The sequence below is a fragment of the Magnolia sinica genome, chromosome 3 (genome assembly GCF_029962835.1).
Source record: "Magnolia sinica isolate HGM2019 chromosome 3, MsV1, whole genome shotgun sequence".
Taxonomy (NCBI): Eukaryota; Viridiplantae; Streptophyta; class Magnoliopsida; order Magnoliales; family Magnoliaceae; genus Magnolia; species Magnolia sinica.
In genome coordinates, this window is record NC_080575.1 from 4,447,918 (window position 1) to 4,469,646 (window position 21,729).

Below are 21,729 nucleotides of genomic sequence, written 5' to 3' on the forward strand. Positions count from 1 at the left end.
ACCGTGCTGTCTGTGTGACATCCACTCTAAACATATGTTGCAGGTGATCTTCATGGTAGGCCTATCACTCATAGTAAGGCCCCTAAATGGAGGGTCTGGATTGACAAATCAGCTTGAAGATTACTTGGATTGGTTACCCCGCTGTCTTCAATGTGCGTGCAGGTACAAGTTCTCAGGGCACGAGGTTGGACGACCAGACCGGAATTTTGTCTTAAAGGGAAGACAGTGCACTGCAAGCTATCTGGCCATCGTGATGTCTTTGAGAAATCCACTCCGTCCATCAGTTGCGGTCTGTTAAGGGAGTACGTGGTGCGAAATTTAAGCGGATTCAAAACTCAAGTGGGCGATGCCACGGGAATCATTAGAAATGGGGACTCACCATTGAAACCTTTTTAAGGCCCACCATGATATTTATTTGCCATCTAACCCGTTCATAAGCCCATACCCACTAAGAATAAGGGCAAACATCAGAATATGAGCCTAACGGTAGCCAAGGAAGTTTTTAAACTTTTAAGGGAGGGTGCCCTCTTTCCCACTGTTTCTTATGGTGGGACCCAATTGAGTTTTAGATGGGCCTTATTTGGTGAAGTGAGTTGGAAAAAATGATAGACGGAGTGGATTTCACGTAAACATCATAGTGGCCCACAGAGCATTTTGTCCGGCGTACTGATACCATCACGCACTGTCAACTCCCGTCAGACAATCGACGCTTCTCTTCTTGGTTGGTGTACCACACACCAGCTATATAGCTGGTGTAGAGGACAGCGGGACGCGGATTTCCTGCGAAAGCCTTTCGCAGGAAGTTCCTGCGCAAGGATTCTAGACGGGCCCATTGTGATGTTTGTTAGAAATCTAACCCGTCCATCCGTTTTTTGAGCTCATTTTAGGGCATGAGACTGAAAATGATTAGGATCCAAAACTCAAGTGGGCCATACCAGATGAAACAGTGGGAAAAGGAATTCCTACCGTTGAAACCTTCCCAGGATCCACCTTGATGTTTATATTCCATCCAAACCGTTTATAAGGTCATTTTCACTGAGATTAAGTGAAAAGGCCAAGAAATTAAACGGATACAAAACTTTTGTAGCTATATAAATGTTTCAACGGTGGTCACTAAATCCCCACTATTTCCTCTCGCGTGGCTCACTTGAGTTTTTGATCATCCTCATTTTTGGTCAAATGTCCTGAAATGAACTCGTAAAACGGATGGACGGAGTGGCTTTCTCAAAAACATCGTAGTGGGCCCCACACAGAATCTTGCGCAGGAACTTCCTGCGAAAGGCTTTCGCAGGAAATCCGCGTCCTATACTAATTGCTCCGGTCGTAACAACCATGGTGCTGACGGAACTGTAGGACCCTTTGTAATATATATATATATATCTCGTATATCTACGCCGTCCATCAGGGTTGTTAGATCATTAAGGACTTTAGCTTAGAAATAAAGCAATCAAAATCTTAGGTGAACCACACCAAAAATAGTAGCAAGGATAATGATTTACAATGTTAAAATGTTGATTGGGCACACCATGACATTTATTTTCCAACCAGTCTGTTAGTAAGGTCACAGTCTCACAGATAGATCGATGAAGAGGAAAAACAAATTTCGTACTGATCCCAAACTTTTGTGACCCCAAAAGGGTTTCAATGGTATTCGTTTAATCCCCGCTGCTTTTTACCGTGTGGTCACTTGATCTTTAGATCTTTCTTATTTTTCGGCTCAAGACTTGGGACGAGCTCGTCCAATGGATTGACGATTTAGAAACAAAGCATACCTTATGGGACGACACCAGCTATACAGCTGGTGTGTGGTACACCAGCCAATCCACTTCCCGATCCACCAAGGTGGGTGGGACACTGACTGTGGGGCCCACTTTTTTGTGGACACTAGTAATTGGCGGACACTTGTTTGTTTAAACAGGATCATTCAAGAATTTTCAATGTTAACCGTTTAATAAATGTCTAGGGATCTGATAATCAGACAATTAAAAAAATAAATAAAAAGCTTAATGTCTGGTTCATGGTGCATCAGGGAGCCATGATTTAAACCGTTTAATTTTAAAAATACTTTTAAAAGTAATTTGAAAGTGCCAGCGTATCATACATCTAACTCTCGCGGAGCATTGAAGTTTTTCTTCCCTCTCTCTCTCTCTGTCTCTCTCTCTCTCTTAAAACGTCATCCCGTTTTGATGTCCCTCTCCCTTCTCACTGTTCTGAAGAGCAGAAGAACCGAGGGCTTGAAAGTTCAGACAAGTAAGCCCTCTTTTTTTTTTTTTTTTGGCCTTTGCATGCTATGTTACTTCATTGTTTAAACAGAGCTTTTCCTTATTATTATTATTATTATTATTATTATCATTAAAAAAAAAAACTTTTTCCTCTTGAAATGGTGGGACCCAGTTGAGTGTGGGTGTGAAGAATCAAGAGGTGATTTGTTGCACATGAGCATCGGGACCGTTCATCTTGTGGGGTCCATTCTGAGGGTTCTCTAATCCGATGATCAGGGCGGTCTATCCATGAGAACGGACGGATTGTTAGGAGAAAATGAGTACGGGTTTTACATTTGGCCCAGCTGATTTATGGACCTAGACGGGTTATGTTTACCTCGGGTCCCACCTGATGAATGACATCTATCTGTTGGGCTAAAAGGTACTACCAACAAAATTAAAATGAAATAACGATTCTGGAAAAAAAAAAGATGGAATATAGAAAGTCCTATCATGATTTAATATAAAACCAGATTTCTAGACTAGTCTGAAGCTCCCAATTGCTTCAACATGCGAACCCATCTGATTTCCTGAATGAATGCTTCGTTCACCTTCCGTTGGTTTTCTTCAGTTAAGAAAACCCTGCATGGTATTGGTAACATGGATTGTAGAACCCGAACCAATCCACTAAGTAGCATGAAGAACATCAACCATATTAGATTCATAACGCTAAGGAGATGAGATTACCATTTTTCTCAATCCAATTCTTGTAATTGGGGCATTCCTTCTTTAGGTGTCTTTTCTTCTTGCAGAAGAAGCATGTGAGAGTGTCTTTATCGCCAAATTGATTAGTTGGCATTTTCTTGTACTTTTTTCTTTTAAAGAGCACATTCTCTTTCCTGTATGTCCCTTTCCATGATCACGAGATGTTCCACATTCAATAGGCGGGGAGTTGAGTATGAAGTGGACAAGACATGTCTCAAACATCTCTATCTCTAGGGATTTCAGCTGGGCTGCAATATTCCTCATTTCCATAATGTGCTCGTGCACTCCACTATTTCCATTGTACTTTGTGGTTGACATTTTAGTCATTAGGGTGCTGGCCAATGCCTTATCGGAACTCACGTACTCTTCTTCAACAACATTAAGACATTCATTTTCCTTAATGCATGCTGGGCTAGATCCCTGAATACCTTTTCTCACATGGATCTTAATGAGCATTAAGCTTAAGCAATTAGATTGCTCCCAACGCTCATATGTGACCCTTTCATTTGACATACTTGATTCCTTAGGGACAGGTGGTTCATTCATATAGAGTGTGGAATCAAGGTCTATACATCCTAATGTAAAGAGAACTTTTTTCTTCCAATCCGAGGAATTGTCACCACTCAAAATTGGGATAGGAGATGATTTATTTGATGTGAAGGCAGATGGAATAACTGCAAAATTTAAATAATATTCATGCTTACTTAGGTGTTTATTTATTTATTTTTTATTTATTTATTTTTTATTTTTAAGTCACAAAGATTATATTAAAAAAGAGAAGATAAACAAAAGAAGAGAGCGGGGCTGCTGAGAGGGCAGACCACCTAAGCTCCCAAGAAGAGGAGATTACATTCCCTTAGGGAGTCTACATTAGTAACCCATTCAGATATAGATTTTTTTTAGCTCTGCTCACAACAAACTCAGTTGAGTTAGAATCGTATCTAAAACATCTACCATTTCTTTCTTCCCAAACAGTCCACCAAATAGCAAGAATGACTATTCTCCAAATTGGAGTCCGATGTTTACTAAGTTTAACCCCATGCCAAGCCTTCAAGAGACGACTTGAATTGTCTGGGAAGCACCATGAAATACCAAAGGGGTTTAAGATAAGAGACTAGATCTGATAGATAAACGGACAGTGAAGGAACAAGTGGTCGACCGATTCTTCGGCAGCCATGCAGCAGAGACAAACATTGGGAAGGATCATCCGCTTTCTTCTCATATTATCAACTGTGAGCACCTTTCTATTTCCTAGCAGCCACCCAAAGACGACTGACTATCTTAGAAGGGGTCGTGTACTGCCAGATGTTAACTTTCGAAGTTTGATCTTCATGAATGGGGGCCGAAGCCAGAAATTTGTAGAAAGACTTGACAAAAAACAGTCCCGATTTGTCAGCTGTCCATGCTATATTGTCTTCTGATGACAAGTTCGGCTTGAATCTTGAAATTCTATCAAGGGGAGACATGAACACTGCAATCTCCCTATTATGGAGGTTTCTTTTGCATTCCAGATTCCAAACAATGTTCCCGCCAGATAGAGAGATACAATTAGAGACTGTAATGGCTTGATTTGGAACAATGCGGAAGATGTTTGGAAATTCCTCTTTAAGGGCTACATCACCCGCCCACCTATCTTCCCAAAATCGGACCTTATCTCCCTTACTAATCTGAAAGATGATGTTTTTGAGAACTTCTTTTTTCATAGCTAGAATACCCCTCCATAGGGCCGAGGCTCTATAGAGAGACGAATCTTTGGTCCACTAGCCACCCGATGAATACCCATACTTACATTTTATGAGCTTGTTCCAGAGGTGTCCCTTGTCTGATCCAAGCCTCCACACCCACTTCTCTAGAAGAGCCCTATTCATAGTCTTGAGGTCTTTAATCCCCACTCCACCTTCCTGAGTGTGTTTACAGACCTCCTTCCAACCAACAAGATGGAATTTCTTATTTTCCTCTCTACCATGCCAAAGGAAGTCGTGTCTAGATTTCTCTAGAATAGCCAAAACCGCCGTTGGACATCTAAACATGGACATAAAGTACAGAGGGAGATTTGATAAAGCCAATTTGATTAAAGTAACCCAACCCCCAAGGGATAAATATCTGCATTTCCAAGTGGCGAGATATTTATCAAACCTATCAATGACCTTATCCCAGAGAGCTTTTGGGGGTTTACCAATGCACAAAAGAAGGCCCACAAAAGATGTCGGGAGGCTGCCTATAGAATAGTTGAAAAAATCTGCAAAGGAGACAGTGTCTTCCTGACCCATGTTCACCCTGAAAATTTTGGTTTTTGCCATATTGACTCTCAGGCCAGAAACCACCTCAAAGCATCTGATCGCTGTACGCAGGTTGTTTGCTGATTGCCGATCTGCTTTGCTGAAAAGAAGTGTGTCATCCGCAAATTGGACATGAGATATCAAGCTATCCATGCCTTTAATTGTGATTCCGCTAAGAATACCCGCTCGCTGACCTTTAATTAACATTCTGGATAGAGCGTCCGCTACTATAAGGAAGAGGAAAGGTGATAACGGGTCCCCTTGATGTAGGCCGCTGGAACTTTTAAAAAAGCCTCTTGGGGAACCATTTAGAAGAATTGAGAAGTGGGCCGAACCAACGCACTCCCCCCCATCCACTTTCTCCACTTCGCCCCAAACCTTGTACGGAATAACATATATTGGAGAAAGCCCCAATCAACGTGGTCGTAAGCTTTCTTAAGATCGAGCTTGCATAGAATAGACTTCGCTTTGGATCTATAAGAGGAGTCCAAGCATTCGAATGCTATCAAAGTGCTGTGTTATGAAACATTTACAACAAAAATCTAGAATGCCAACCCATTTAGCAAATTCGGTAGCAAAAAATTATTGTGTCATTATAACCCTCTTGTGGGCCGAGGTTGCAACACGCGATTGATTTGCTCAATAACTTTATAATGAGACTGAACGGATTCATGACATCAAAATGAAAAAGGTCCTATGCAAATGAGCATTTAAAATAATCTTCTTCTTCTTTTTTACGCATGCATTCACACCACTGTGGTGCAAGTACTTGAACCCATGACCTTGTGTTAAAACTCTTGTGAGTCTACCATTGAGGCATGAGTGAGGACCCCATTTAGAATAATCTTCATATTAATGCATAATCCATTATCCCATTTCGATTAATCCATGAAATTTGATGGCCTCCTTGTGATGCCAAGCCACCATTTTTCAAGGGATAACCACAACTATTGATGCCATTGTCTCTAGAATAGTTACATACATATTTGGAATGTAATTTGTGATTGAACATTGTCATGGCTTTGTGGCTACTTTATAAGCCGATCAAATGTTCAAACTTTATAATGGCATCTAAGAGGTCAATAATTTATAAATTAACTAAATTAAAGTCAATATAAGATTTTAAACTAATATAGAATTATAAAAACTCAAACACATGGCAATACATTACGATAGAGTACCTCTTGTAACTTTTTGTTTGCAAATAAGTCCCGGTTAAAATTTTGCACAGTTTACAGTAATGTGCTCACTATAGTTTTCTTTTGTACACAGGTCCTGGATTATGAAATTTACAAACAGCTCCCTGGAAAATTACAGAAAGGTGCTTCTGAAAAATTACTGAAAGGTGCGTAGAACTAAAATTTAATTACTGCTCAACCCAAACTATAATAGAATGACATCCAAGTGCACCATGGCCATTAGATGGGCCCGAACGGGGCTCGGCTCAATCAAATTAGGACCAAGTCCAGTTTACCTTGTAAGGTTCAATCTTATATGCATTTGGTTCAAATTTAAGAAACCTATGAATTATCTTATTTATTTGTAATTTTGATTCACTCACAGTTTTATTATAGAAATGGGTCAAGTTAATTAAAGTTTAATGGCCATACTAAAAGGAGCTTAGAAGATTAACCATAGTAATCACATCAAGGTAAGGAAAAAAGGTACAAGATCTCATGGTTTTTACATCAAATTGCCCTAAACTAATTGGCAATGAATTTATATATTACATCACCATGAACTCGAATAAAATGCACCATTAAATAGGTGCTTGCAATGAAAAATTTCAGCCATGAGATTTTAACCTAAAACCCTTTAGAAAACAACCAAATAATACTAAACCATCAAATCCACTAATAACAAAATAAAATCTCAGTCCCATATCCTTATGGAATTTATTGTGAATACTAGAATCTTATAAAATTCACATAGATTCCCAAAACAACAAAATATAAAAAAACCATGGCATTCCAGAGTGTACCTTTGATACAACAATGATGGATATTAAAAAGAACAAAATCATCGGAAGTCTAAGATTTTGCCTCTGGTCATGATGATTAGCTTTATACTTGTTAATGGTTGAGATCCAAACAAAATTTATGATGCTTCAATCATGCAGTGCGATCCAATGGCCAAACACTCTTCAAACTAAAAGAGAGATCTTCTAATCTATTAAAGCACTTCATGCATGTATTAGATGGAAGATTACATGCTATGTTGCTTGTTAGACTAGGAACCCTCCATGGAATAACCTTATATCTCTCTCCCATCAAATGAAGTAGTTTCCATATGGAGATCATGGATGGGTAGTTATCTCCTACACCTAAACCACTATGTCTCAACCAACTAGGATCATAGATGGAATAATTACATTATTAAAAAAAAAAGCCAATAGTTTTGAAAACTAACATAAGCATGGGCTAAAACCACATGTAATGGATTGATAGGGCAATAGTTTCATGTAGTGTGATGACGTGGCAATAACTATCTGTAATCTGTTGACATGGCAATAACTACATGTAGTGGGATGACATGGCAATAACTACATGTAGTGGGATGACACGGCAATATGAATGTGTGCCACATCAATCTTTCTCTCAAATGAGAGATATGTCTAATAATAACTACTTACGTGTAAAATCACATTGGAAAAAATGGCTTTTGATTTTATTGACTAACTAAAAAGTTACCTTAATTTCCTTTTTTTTTTTTTGGGTTGGAATTTTGGATATTAAAAACCCCAAATCTCCTCTCTTTGCCTTTAAATAAGGCTTCATATGTTTTAAAAGTAAAAGGTGAAGAAAACGAAAAACAATTATTGAATATCATCTTTTAAGATTTGGTGTGGGGGAGGGCAGCTAGTGGAGATCTGTTGGTGTTGGGAAATACGGATAAAGGAATCATTTCTTTATTGAGCATCCTTTGTTTTGAAAACTATAGATTGTTTGACTTGTTTAGTGTAGTAGGGTGTGAGTTTTGCTGTTGGGGATGGTTCGGGATCAGATTCTGGGAGAACGAATGGTGCCCCACTTTGTGATTGTTTCCCTTCTCTGGCCCGTCTTGGTTCTATTGTCCATATCTCAGTGGCTAGTTGCTTCTTAGCTGATGGGAACAGGGGTATTTAGATTCCTCCTTGTCGTTGAAACTTGACCGATTATGAGTTTGATTATTTGATGCTACTTCTATCCCGGTTGCAGGGTTTTCATACATCTTCAGGAGCTGTCGATTCTCAGGTGTGGTTGAAAGATAAATCGGGATCATTCTCCGTGAGATCCTTCTACAGGCTCGTGCCTCAGCTCTGGAACTCTGCCGCCTGCTCCCATACTGGTCCAGTCTGGTCCCATGGCGCCCCTCCGAAGGTGGCGACTTTTGCATAGTTTGCTGGTAGGAACCATATTCTTACCATCGTAACCTTCACAAGAGGGCTTTGGTGCTCCCTAACGTCTGTTTCCTATGTCTTGGAGATGTGGAGTCGGTGTACCATCTGTTCATCCTAGTTGTTCTGTGGGCGATTTGGGGCGAAAGGAACAATCGTTGTTTCTGTAATAAGAGCAGCTCGCTCAGGGGGGGTTATTAGGCGGGTCTATTTGTATATTGAGGATTCAATGCCCTAAGTGGGTGCCTCTGTTGTGTCTCTTTCATTTTTCCCGTTTTTCTGTTTTCTTCTGTTGCCTTCGTGGCTTTTAATAAATTGAATTTATCTTAAAAGAAAGTTTTGGGGGGATGCCAAAAAGAAAAAAAAGAAAAAAGAAAAAAAAGATGAATCTCACAATTTATACAATTCAATACGGTTCATGAATTATTTGATATAAATTGTTCAGCTCATTTATGATTTCAATGGATTTGCGATTTGGGCATGCAATACATATCGTGATGTATTAACATGATTTGAATTTGTATGATCCAAATCGAAATTGTACGATTTTGATAACATTGTTAATGGCCAAAATTCACAATAAGTGTTAAGAGGTAAGAATCGTTAAACAATTTGATTTTTGGTTGATGACCTATTTATAATGGATCCCACAATTTGTATAGGTACCTTCATGTCAATTATAGTTGCGATGGATGAGTGATGCGGCGGCATGACACACCTAGGCCCGTCTAGGGCCACTATATGGGCCAATAAAACGTAGGCCCATAGCCCACCATAGGCCCAACATGTGCTGATTTTTGGGTTTATTATTCACAGATTTGGAGATTATAATATACTATTTTTGGGAGATATGGGCTAGATTTAGAGATTTGATTGCTTTCCATGTTTGCTTTTCTTTATACTTTTGCCACATGGAGAAAGATTAGATTATGGTGCAATAAATTGTGATTGATTCTCTTAGTTGTAGAGATTTGAATCAATAATTTCTTTAGGATCTATAAAAGGGGGGTAATGGTGTAAGAGTGAGGAGATTCAAATATTTCTAAGTGTGGTTTTCTTTAACTTTTGTAAGAGAAAAATGTTGATATCAATAAAAGTTCTCTCCCTCTCTACTCCATTGTTCTTGTGAGATTTTTGTTTATAATTTCTTTGCAACTTGGGTATTGAGATCTCATTGACTTAATAACCGGGTTGTACCATTTTGGTATTAGACCGGGTCATCTTTGGGAAATTTTGACTCTATGTCATCTCCTAATGGCATTGAAAGAGGTGACAGAAGAAGATTTCGCAAAAGCAGCTCAATTGATCCGCTTATTTGCGGAACGGGTTCATGCTACCACGCATGCAATGAGCAATGTCACTAATAAAATGGGGGAGCTTCAGCGTAGAGGGAATTCGAAGATTGAAATTGGAGCATGTGACACGTAGGGGAAAGTCCCCACCAAAGTCCTAACCAACAAGGGGCAGCCCCGGCTTATGAAGACACCAATGATTGAATCCATCAATTGTTGGAATGCGACAAAGAACCCAAAATTGAAGTAGAAATTTCGGAAACAGTGAAGCAATCCATGGAGTCAAGGAAAAATTTGACATTTGAAGTGATTGATGCATTAACGTTAGACCTACACTTAAATTCACCAATGGATCAATTGATGGATCCGGTGATGGTGATAATCATAGACATGCAAGTAGGTCTCAATACTCAAATTGAAACATCTTTGCGAAAGATGATTGTGGCATAAAAAATGGGGCAAATGTCTAAGGACCCATAAAGAACTTTAAAGTTACAACGAACAAGTTGGCACCCCACAAAAGCGTTGGCGAAAAAGACAATATCTACAATGGATTCCAACAAAGGTCATGCCAAGCCAATGCTTAGGGTTGCATCATCAACTTCCACCAAAGAAGAACATGATTTGTTGCAGTCCAAAGGTTGAGATTGGTTTCCAACTTGAGGAGTTTTTTGAAGCTGGGGAGAATTGATGCAGGCACTCGGCGCACCTAGGCTCATCTAGGGCCACTATATGGCCCAATAAAATGTTGGCCCATAGCCCACCGTAGGCCCAACACGTGCTGATTTTTGGCCTGATTATTTATAGATTTGGAGATTATAAGTTAGTATTTTCGGGAGATATGGGCTAGATTTAGAGATTTGATTGCTTTCCATGATTGCTTTTCTTTATAATTTTTCACATATGAAGAGAGATTAGATTAGAGTGCAATAAATTGCGATTGATTCTCTTAGTTGTAGAGATTTCAATCTAGGATTTCTTTAGGATTTATAAAAGGGGGGTAGTGGTGTAGGAGTAAGGAGGTTCGAATATTTTTGAGTGTGGTTTTTCTTTACCTTTTGTAAGAGAAACTGTTGATATCAATAAAAGTTCTCTCCCTCTCTACTCCATTGTTCTTGTGAGATTCTTGTTTTTAATTTCTTTGCAATTTGGATATCGAGATCTCATTGACTTGACAACCGAGTTGTATCAATGAGTGCCAAGACAAGGATAGAACTAAAAATGAATGTTTGTGAGGGAATTTAGGAGTAGCACCATCACGTAATAAGATGAGGGAAAGTTGACTTTGATGGTTTGGTATGTGCAAGGGTGATCAAGAACTGTGCCGGTTAGGAGTGAATTTGTACAAGTTGAAGGCTCAATAAGTGAAAGGGGAAGGCCAAAAAGGACGTGGGTGAGGTAGTATGAAAAGACTTGATGACCTATCGCCTAACTGAAGTTATGGCCCTTGATAGAGTGGAATGGCGGAATAGGATATGTGTTGCCGACTCCAATTAGTTTCGATAAGGCTTAAATGATGATGACAGCAACCTTCAAATCGACCATGATACTTTGCCATAGTATCGAATAACTTCACAAAGTGGAAACTAGTATCAAATAACTCCACGGTGGAAACTTCCAAGCATTAATGGGTACAGGTGATTTTTTTGGTTTGTTTTTTCTGTTTCAAACCGTAAATGGGAATCCAATACCTCAGTGAGTACCCAAATCCTAGTGGGCATCCATTTAAGGCCTAACATGAGCATGTGTATAGACCAGTATGGGTGTAGTACCTATTGGTATGAATGGGCATGGCTACCCCTATACCTGACCTGAACCGGGTCCATTGCCACTCCTAGAATTGAGGGATTGAAACTAAGGGCAAGTGAGCCCCCCTTTTTTCTTGATTTTCTTCAACATTGTATGTTGGAGGCCGGTTCCTTTGCAACCTTTGTAGAATAAGCTTGTGTTGAATGTGGTGTATGGGGCCCAATGTGATGTAAGCAAGGTATTCTGTAACAGTAATGGTGGCCGTAATGGCCACCATCGTTACCTTTATGATTTGGGCTGTAACGGCCATCAAGGTCTATTTTTTATTGAAAAAAAACCCCCTGAAAAACTTATCTCTGCCTCGTAACAGACCATTACGGCCTTTATGGGGGGCATAATAGGCTGTTATCAGAACTATAATGGCGGCTACGGGTCATTTTTTCTATAGCGGCCGTTATGGGCGTTATGAACCCATAATGTGTAACGGTTGCAACCGTTACCTTTACGGAACTGCCTTTAAAGCTACATAATAGCTGTTACGGCACACCATGATGTAAGGCCCACACCCAATCCATTTCATAAGGTGTGCCCATTCAAGTTCACCTTGTGACCAAGAAATAAGCCCCATAAAAAACAAAGGCGGGTCATGCCACATGGAACAATTGGGATGGGGACGAGCATCATGAAACCTTCCAGATTGTGTGTGGTTCCAAACCATTCATAATTGAAGCGCCCCACCAAGGTAATAAACACCACAAAAATCTGGCCATTCCAAAACTCAAGCTAGCCACAACACGTGATTTTAGAGGCTTCGAAGCACATGGTGTGAAGCACCTGAGTTTTTGGATTGGTCTGATTTCTGGGCTCGCAGGAAAACATGAGGGGACACACATGATGGACGGATTGGATGCCATGCACACACCATGGTGGGCCCTGCATGCCACATGATAGAATAAGTTTTTTTTTCTACAATTTTTGTAGAGGAACCAAGTCTTGTGTGGTATGTCATTTCATTGTTTAAGCAGTTAATTCTCAAATGGGCCATGCTTTTCTTTTCTTTTCGATTTTCTTTTTGGTTTTTAACATTTCACTGTTGCAATGGTGGGACCCAGTTGAGGTGGATCTGTACGGTGAGTTATCTGCTGCAGATGGGTATGGGAACATGAGTATCTGGAACATTCACTGAGAGGGTGCCCTGATCCGGTGATAGGGCCGATCCATCTCTCTGTTGGGTCATACTGACATGAGAAAAAGACGGACGGTTAGAAGCAAAAGAGTTTTAAGTCTTACATGTCACACAGCTGATGCATGGACTGTCTGATTTTTTAGACAAGGCTTGATGAATGGTCTGGATTTCGCATGGATGCGTGCTGCAAATCACCTCTCCCATCTCTTTGCATGTAATAATCTTAGAATTTCTTGACAGACCATTCACCTAAGCCATGCCACCTGTTACTGTTTTTATCTCTAAATGCTGAGGCATTGTTGGGATTAGATGTTGGAATGAAGAGATTTTATTCTTTGATCACAGTTGTTTACCTTTGATGCCTGCATTTTTGACTGGGCAATGCCCCTTTTTACTGTTTCTAGCTTGAGATGCTAAGACACTGGGATTACATATTTTTCAGTGAATGGTCTGGATTAGATGTTGAAATGAATGGGGTTTTCTTCCTTGATCATGGTTATTTCCCTTCGATGCTTGCTGTGTGTTATAAAACATCACTGTATTTCCAAACGGGCCATGACTTTTATACCATTTTTTCGCTTGAATGTGGAAAGTTTGTGCAGTATCACTTTGGCTGCAGTTTGTAGAAGTGGGGCCTGAGGTTCTCCGATCCAAACTCTAGATGTTGTGATCTCTGTTGTGGATGGCCCATGTCCAAAATCTCCTAGATGGAAAAAAAATCCTAACCTTCAGTAAGTGGCCACAAAATAGGTGTTAAGAGAAAAAGTAAGCAGCATTCAACAAAGAAATGGCCAAACATCTAATGGCTGGGATTTTCAAATCTGAGGGATTTTTTGGTGCATGGGCCATCACAACGAGACCTCCCATATCAACAATTTGGATCACCGAATCATCGGCCCATGTGTAGAAACTGAAAACTCAAAAGTAATTGTGTAATAGCTATATTCAATGTTTGCAGTATCGATACTATCGGCCGATGGTGTTGTTATCCCGTGTGCCCAATACAAAACAGCCTGAAAGTCGTTGGACTTCCTGGTATCGCACGAGATTTGTAAAATATCATATTGTAGTGATAAGATATTGTAGACACCCCACCCATGCTAGCAACCTGGTGAGGCATGGATGACCTTCAAGTACCCATTCCTTAAACCCTTAAACCATAAGCTAACCCAAGCCTTAGTCATACCTAAGCCATTGCCTAAGCCTAGCTATTACCCAAGCCATTTACCAAGCCTAGCCATTCCCTAAGCCATTAGCCAAGCCCTAACCATTACCTAAGGCGTAGCCACTTTCTAAACCAAACTAAACCTGAGCCAAAACTCCAAAATTTGGCTAAATCTAAGATAAATTCTAACCAAATGCAATCCAAATGCGGAAAACCCAAAAAAATAGAAATAAAATGCCAACACTCTCTAGAGACCACCCCAGACTCGAACCATAGTCCTTTTGGAGATTGCAAGACCAACTAAGCTAGCTGACCAAATTTCAGAGCTAACAGAGGATGTGGTGGTAATTCTATTACTGTTAGTGGTATTTGAAGTACCACTCCAGTCTGTAATGAGCTCATCCCAGATAGTAATTGTTCCTCTGGACGTGACAACTGTGGTAGAACTACCAACACCCCCAGACTTTCACTTATTTACCGTTTTACCAAGCCTTCCAACCCATGTGAGAGTGCCATGTGACACTTCCTTTCCCTTCACCAATCACAAGCCTGCACTTCACCCTTTACCCCTCAAAGTCCCTATAAATACTAGAATGCCATCCAAAGGGGCTATAAATACTCCCTTCTCCTCATTTCATGCACCAAAAAACCAAGAGGAGGAGAGAGAGCAAGAGAGTGAGTGAGTGAGTGAGTGAGAGTAAGAGGTGAGCTTGAGCTTCCAAGATCTCATCCCTTCCAATCCCCTATTCAACCTCCTCCAGCCCTCTTCTAGTCTCCTAGAGTCATCCCTTGAGCCTAAGTCACCCGGGCTACAAATTCGAAGCTGCTTCAAGTCGCAAGCTAAGGATCGAGCCACTATCACTAGCATTTATACTTGACCAATCGCACCATCATCGCCCTTCTCAACCTCCTTGCTCCTCTAGGTTTCCATTGAGCATATGCTTTGTGACTTCCCAAAATTTTGGATCTTATCACATATGAAACTCATATTAGTCTAGTCCTCCTACAGAAATCCGAGTTTCTCTAGTCCCTTTTTTAACACTTTGCATTTCAGCATAAAATCTCCTAAGATTAGCTAACCATTCAAAGAAGAGATCGTACATTTGTACGGGCATAGAAGGTGCCTAAATCCTCCCTGTAACCGACGTCCCTTACTCAGAATCGTAGGTCACAGATCAGGAGTCACTTTTAAGTAAGAGAGTTTCCGGATTCTCTAGCTTCTTAGATTTTACAAGGCTTAGTCAATTGCGGGATTCTGAGCTAATTGGCTAGTTGCGACTCTAAGTTAACTATACCACCAGTACAAGTCAGATATGCCCCAAAAGTAAAGATAAAAACATTTAGACGCTATTTCCACCATTCACAAATACCTGATACAATGTGATATTTTGACGATATCGCAATTAAAAACTTCTAGGTACCAATGATACATTCGATAGTATTGTCAAGGCCATTCCCGCCACAAGATTCCCTTTGTTGTTTTGAAAAAAAATCTTAAAAAATCCTAGAAAATGGAATTGCCCCAAATCCCTTGCATGCAATCCATTTATAACCTGATTTCGACCAACGCTCTTTCATTTTTTTGGAGAAACAAGGGTATTTTCATGCGAAAAGTCATTGGACTTCTAGGTATTGCACGAGATTTGTAAAATATCATAGTAGTGATAAGATATATGATATAATGCTATTTGACAATGTCGCAATTAAAAACTTCTTGGTACCGATGATACATGCGATTGTATCGTTGAGACCGTTCTAGACACGAGATCCCCCTTGTTGTTTTCAAAACAAAACTTAAAAATCCTAGAAAATGGAATTTCCCCAAATCTCTTGCATGCAATCCATTTCTAACCCGATTTCGACCAATGCTCTTTTTTTTTTTTTGGGGGGGGGGCGGGGGGGTGGAACAAGAGTGTTTTTGTGCGAAAATCGAGGTCAGACGAGGTAGGCACAAATTTCAAACAGTGAGATTTTTTCGATTTTACTTCTTCTTCTTCTTCTTCTTCATTTTTTTTATTTTTTTTGTAAATCACTTAGAATCACTAGAAACTAAAATGAAAATTCATGATTTTGCTTGTTTTGCACGCTCAATCATGAATTTCAATTGCCGATTTACGAATCTGGGGAAAATGGGGGTAAAGCCAAAATTTCCCTATTTCACCATTTAAATTGCAATTAAAGTATGTAAAAATCACATTGGACACGTTGGAGGATGATCTATAGATTGATGGAGGTTGTTGGATTTTTTGAAAAAAACATTTTTAATTAAAATGTAAAAGAAAATAGGGATTTTTAAGGGAAAATTCCTCATAAATCTCAAATTTACCAAAGAATTCCCCCCATGAATCAAAATACCCGGGCAATGCTTTTTGAGAAGGGAAGTTACCAAAGTACTCCCATATAAATTTTTCCTTTAAAAAGTAGTGAAGTTAAAAAAAATTTCGGGCCGAAAAGGTATGTGTATGCCATCTAACCTGTTAAACATATGTATCAGACCATGATAATCATTAATAAAGAAAAATCTTTTTGATTGAATCACCAGATGGGCTGCACATGCATTTTGATGTTTTTAAGTGGTGATGGTGTGACTTACCTTATGTTTATATCGATCAAATTTTTAGTTCTTCTAAACATCACGGCATATTACATCTATTGGATGAGATGGATATCATAAAAATATCACGTGAGCCCCACAATTCTTTACTTTACCACTTTCGAAAGGAACATGTGTACAATGGGCATTACGGTAATTTCACCGCTCAAAAAAGCACCTCCCTAGCATTTTGGTTGATAGAGGTATTATTTGGTATGGTAAGGAAGACAAGAAGAAATTTCACTTGGTGAATTGGAAGACGGTGTGTCATAATGTGCACAAGGGTGGCATAGGTGTCGGGGACCTTAGAAGCATGAACCGAGCCCTATGAGGAAAGTGGATCTGGAGGCTTGGAAATGAACCAGATACTCTTTGGAATCATTTAATTAAGAGTAAATATGGTCAGTCTATAGGGGGGTGGTGGACGAGAGACAATTCAGCGTATAGGGCCTTGGCCCTATGGAAAGATATCTTAGTCATGAAGAGGGAGATTCAACAAGGCATTCGATTCTCCATCGGCAAAGGAGACAAAATTCAGTTTTGGGAAGATGTGTGGGTAGGGGATCAACCCCTTAAATGTGCTTTCCCAAACATCTATCGTCTAGCTCCAAACAGATACATATCGGTGGCTGACAGTTATGATATTCATGGTGATGATGTTGTGTGGAACCCTCCCATAAGAAGAAATCTCCAAGATTGGGAGATTGAAGAGTATGAGGCTCTCCTTTTATGCATTAGCAATGGTAAACCTAACCAGGTAGACATTGACAGGTTGGTGTGGATTCCAGACAAATCGGGCCTTTTCTCGGTTAAATCTGTTTATAACTTTACCACCAGGATCACTCAGGTGACAAAAGAAGTATGGACTGATAAGCTGTGGAAATACAAGATCCCCCGCGAAGATTGCGGTTTTTGCGTGGCTGGTAGGTAAGGGCAAAGTGTTGAGGGTAGATAATTTGAGGAAAAAAGGTATGATTCTTCCCAACATTTGCCTTTGTGGCATGGAGGATGTAGAATCTGTCAATCACCCGTTTATTCACTGTCCTCTCATAGGCCAGATTTGGTCTTGAATTTTTCCTGGTTTCAACTGTCTTGGGTTTTTCCCAATTCGACGAGTCAGTTGCTTAAGGCCTGGCATGGCGCTTCTTTTGGAAAGCAGAAATCTATTATTTGGAGATTATCTCTTGCGGCTATTTGGTGGGCGGTGTGGGAAGAGAGGAATGGGAGATGTTTTAGAGGGGAATCTAAAGGGCGAGATTCCATTGTGCAAAGGGTTCAGTTTTATATTTTCGAATGGGCTTCTATTGTTATCCCTCTAAAAGATTGTAATGTGCTTTTGTATGGAGCTAACTGACTTGCTATCTCAGCGGGTCGGTTGCTCCCTAGTTTTCCTTTTAATGAAAGTCTTTGTTATCTCTTTTAAAAAAAAGGTATTATTTGGTAAAACCCTAATTTTGGAGGAATTTTGCGATAAAAGTCCCAAAAAAAAATTCCCTAAAATCTAGATTGATCAATGATTATTTAGCCTTAATTTGCAAGTGTTTATGAGTGTTGGCTGATCTTATCATTGGTAATGCTCTAATTTGCAAATTTGTGAAAAAATGGGAGAAATTGGGAAAAATCCAAAAATTTCCTCATTTCACCCATTTTAATTGTAATTAAGAGTATGGAAAAATCACATTAGATATATGGGAGGCTAATCTATGGATTGACTGAGGTTTTTGGATTTTTAGAAAACATATTTTTTAACTAAAAAATATAATAACAATAAATATCTTTTAATAAAATCCAGATTGATCATCTCCAGCTGTGGAGATGGGAGATATGACTTTGAGCTGCTGCACAACTCTACGTGGGTTTTAGGCACAATCACACATGCGCATTGGGGATGCATCACAATATATACATTTTTTCTTTTTCTTTGGCTTTTGAATTTAATGCTTATGTTTTCGTACATGTCTTCTTAGATTTATAAATGATATGAACTGATTTTGAATATAGTTGAATTACTTTTGTCAGAGAGTGCTAGTGTAGGAACCTATACAAAAGAAACTTATTACGTGCACTTGTTTTTTGTGAGCTTTTGATTTCTAAGCGTTAATGATGTCTTTCTTAACATCCCCTGAATTTCCATTGAAAAATTCAACCAGTTTCCCAATGTTCCCCAAAAACAGTGATGCATTACACGATACATCCAATATTTCCAATGCAATACCTGATATGTTTCTGCATCTCAAGGGTGCAATACATCGTCGATACTAATACTGGAAACACTGCCTGTGTTGCCCTTTTTTTCTTCTTTTCTTTTTTGCCTGCTCAGCATGTACGCTGCGTGTAATGATGCTTCAGGAAGGGTGTGTATGGGGTTGACGTGCCTCTCGGGTTTTAGATGTTTGGATGGTTTTCCTTTTTCTTAGATTGTTATTCTGCCTTCGCATGCTACTCTACTTTATTAAGCTAATTCACATAGAGAGGCTTTGCATTTTTGCCAGCTCAGCATGTACGCTGTGTGTAATGATGCTTCAGGAAGGGTGTGTATGGGATTGATGTGCCTCTTGGATTTCAGATGTTTGGATGGGTTTCCTTTTTCTTAGATTGTTATTTTGCCTTCGCATGCTACTCTACTTTATTAAGCTAATTCACATAGAGAGCTTTGTGGTCCAGCCAAACACACCAAGTTGGACACTAAGATGGATGCACCCTGCATTGTGAATTGCAGAAAATGGATGAACAAGGAGCCACTGCTGCGGCAGGTGATACAACTTGTGTTGAAAGTGGTCGGGATGATGTTACGAGCAAGGGGTCATTAGAGAAGACGGAAAGAAGCTCGGGCGGCGGCAGTAATGGTGACTTGCTGCCAAAGGGAAATCCGCATGCATCTGAGGAATCCTCACACTTTCAAGGAACACCAAATAAACTGCAATCGATGGTGCAGATAGATTCAGGTGGTGATGTTGCTACATCGAATTGTAGTGGACGTGAAGAAGCATGTAGTATGGGGAATCTTGTTACAGGTGACTTTTGTTTGTCACCACAACTGAGGGAGCTCAAGAGCCGCATCTTTGCTGCTCTGCCTCAAGACCCACATTACCTCCCGCTCGCGAATTATAGTAGTATAGTCCGTGAGGGAATGATCCTGGGCCTCGATTTGGCTTTTGTTACAGTTTTTGAAGAAATCCGTCAATTGGGTCCTCATGATTTCGCCTCCAAAATAGAGGATTTGACAGAGAGATTGTCCCAACTGGAGCAAATGGGCTACAATGTGCGGAAGCTGAGGCAACACTTGGATAATCTTCGAGGAATTGCCGAACGCAATCGAGCCTCTCGAGATGCAGTTGCAAGGTTGGAAGCTGACGCTAGAGATCGAGAGGCCAAACTGCACTCCGCTGAAGGTAATGTTTCCATGTTGGCTTCGTGTGTTGCCGTGCTAGAAGCAGAAATCAAGAGGTCCAAGGCGGAGATTGAATCTGAACGGGCCATCATAACCAATCGGCAATCTGAAATCATCAACCTTCGATCAGAGGCTGAAACACTGAGGAAACATCTTTGCAATGTAGAATCCGAGTTTGCGTCTGCCGCCCAATCACTTTTGTAATGAAGCTTATGCCAAGGTGGGTCCTTCAGATTTATCTACATGTTTTCTTTTAGAACTGAACAAATGAGCTTTACTTTTTTGGAAGGATAATCTGGTGCAAAATGCCTATAGCGACATTTCACTGTTGATGAACCTTGTACCGTTTGATCAAGACTGAGCAGTAATGAGAAGTAAGCCAGTTTGATTGATCATGGTCAGACAAGTGATAAGATTCACTCATGGTTGATCATGGTCAGATCTGTTTGCATGTATAAATACTGCTCTCAGTTTTTATCTTCTTACGGCTTATCTGATTACTATGATTTCAAGAGAAAAAGAAAACATTCTCTCTTGATTTGATTGTTCTCCAATATGATTTGCAAGGAAACTTGCAGATTCTACAAAGTTACCTACATTTGCTTTTCTCTGGCACAAGATGCAAGGAGAGTGGTGTCTAATAAATATTGGATTTCATACTGAGTTTTCCTTGCAAATCAAACACGACCTGATTTTTGGAATCTGCTCTTTTACCATGGCGGTAGAAATTATCTTTGAGAGTTCAACAATAGGTGCTTCTGCCATCACATCTCCGTTGGTTTCTTGGGTTTTGCCTCTCAATCCATTTGTGAATTGTTCTTTCAAGTCTTTCGACCCTCCTTAGACGAGCTCTGTATAAATTTTTTTTGGCTTTGATCTCTCATCTTTGCCTTGTTCTCTTCTCTTAACAGAACTTTTGTGGTTTCTCAAGAAACATTGATGAGCTTTCTATGGAAGAGATTTCTGTATTAGACAGTTCGTGCAAGTGAACTATTGCATCCAAACATGGGTACTTTGATTTCCACCAAACCAAGTTCCAATTCCTCGCATCCAAACAATTGCTAAGATCTGATTAGAGCTGTGATTAGTGTTGAAATCCATGTTGATTGTTGCTTGGAGCTTAACCCATTATTCTTAAAGGTGTATCTTAATGCTCTGGGTTTTCAGTTTATATGTAGTTTTAAAACTCGGTGTCTGGACTGAAACTCGCCAAATCAAGTCGGGTCAGCCGAGTCTCTTGGAAACTTGCTGATCTGAATGACTCAGTCAGGACTCAGCAATACTCGTCGAGTTGACTAAAAACTTGGCCAACCCGCCATGATGGGTCCATGACTAGAGCTGGGCACGGGATGACTTGACTTGGCAAACTCGACTCGTCCGACTCGATTCAAACCGAGTGGGTGAGTCGATCCGAATTGAGTTGACTTTGTACAATCCGAACTCAAACCGAGTCGAGTTCGAGTCACCCACTTAACTCGACTAGACTCGACCCAAAATCCAACTCGGTATTGACTTGACTCGATTCGAAACTTGACTTGTACATATATATTAAAAAAGCTCATATATGACGTTTCGGATTTGAGACACTGAGTAGCTGATGGAGAAGCTGCAATTCAGGCAAGTGAATTTAGGTTTTGAGTTGTGATTTCAGCCTGTGGATACCCGTTGTACTTGACCCGACTCGGTGCTGACTTGACATGACTCAGTGCTGACTCGACTCGACTCGGTATTT

The 21,729-nt window shown here is 40.0% G+C and overlaps 1 protein-coding gene across 8 annotated transcripts; it reads left to right on the forward strand.

Annotated features, from left to right (window-relative positions):
- Positions 1–2,130: 2,130 nt before the first annotated feature.
- Positions 2,131–20,456, forward strand: LOC131239339 (DUF724 domain-containing protein 3-like). 8 transcript variants are annotated; one of them, XM_058236996.1, is made up of 5 exons: positions 2,131–2,250; positions 6,518–6,590; positions 8,212–8,362; positions 8,443–8,629; positions 19,326–20,456. In XM_058236996.1, the coding sequence occupies exons 4-5, from the start codon at positions 8,588–8,590 to the stop codon at positions 20,199–20,201; spliced, it is 918 nt and encodes a 305-aa protein (XP_058092979.1). In that variant the 5' UTR covers positions 2,131–2,250; positions 6,518–6,590; positions 8,212–8,362; positions 8,443–8,587; the 3' UTR covers positions 20,202–20,456. The 8 variants fall into 8 exon arrangements, with proteins under 8 accessions (XP_058092979.1, XP_058092977.1, XP_058092982.1 ...); XM_058236999.1 differs by having other exon boundaries at positions 2,132–2,250; positions 8,443–8,528; XM_058236994.1 differs by lacking the exon at positions 8,212–8,362.
- The last annotated feature ends 1,273 nt before the right edge of the window (positions 20,457–21,729 follow it).

Bases quoted from the DNA above. Each gene is read 5' to 3' on its own strand.
- LOC131239339 (XM_058236996.1), top strand. From the start codon at position 8,588: ATGGCGCCCCTCCGAAGGTGGCGACTTTTGCATAGTTTGCTG. The intron at 8,630-19,325 runs GTAGGAACCATA...TGTGAATTGCAG, and splicing joins GACTTTTGCATAGTTTGCTG to AAAATGGATGAACAAGGAGC.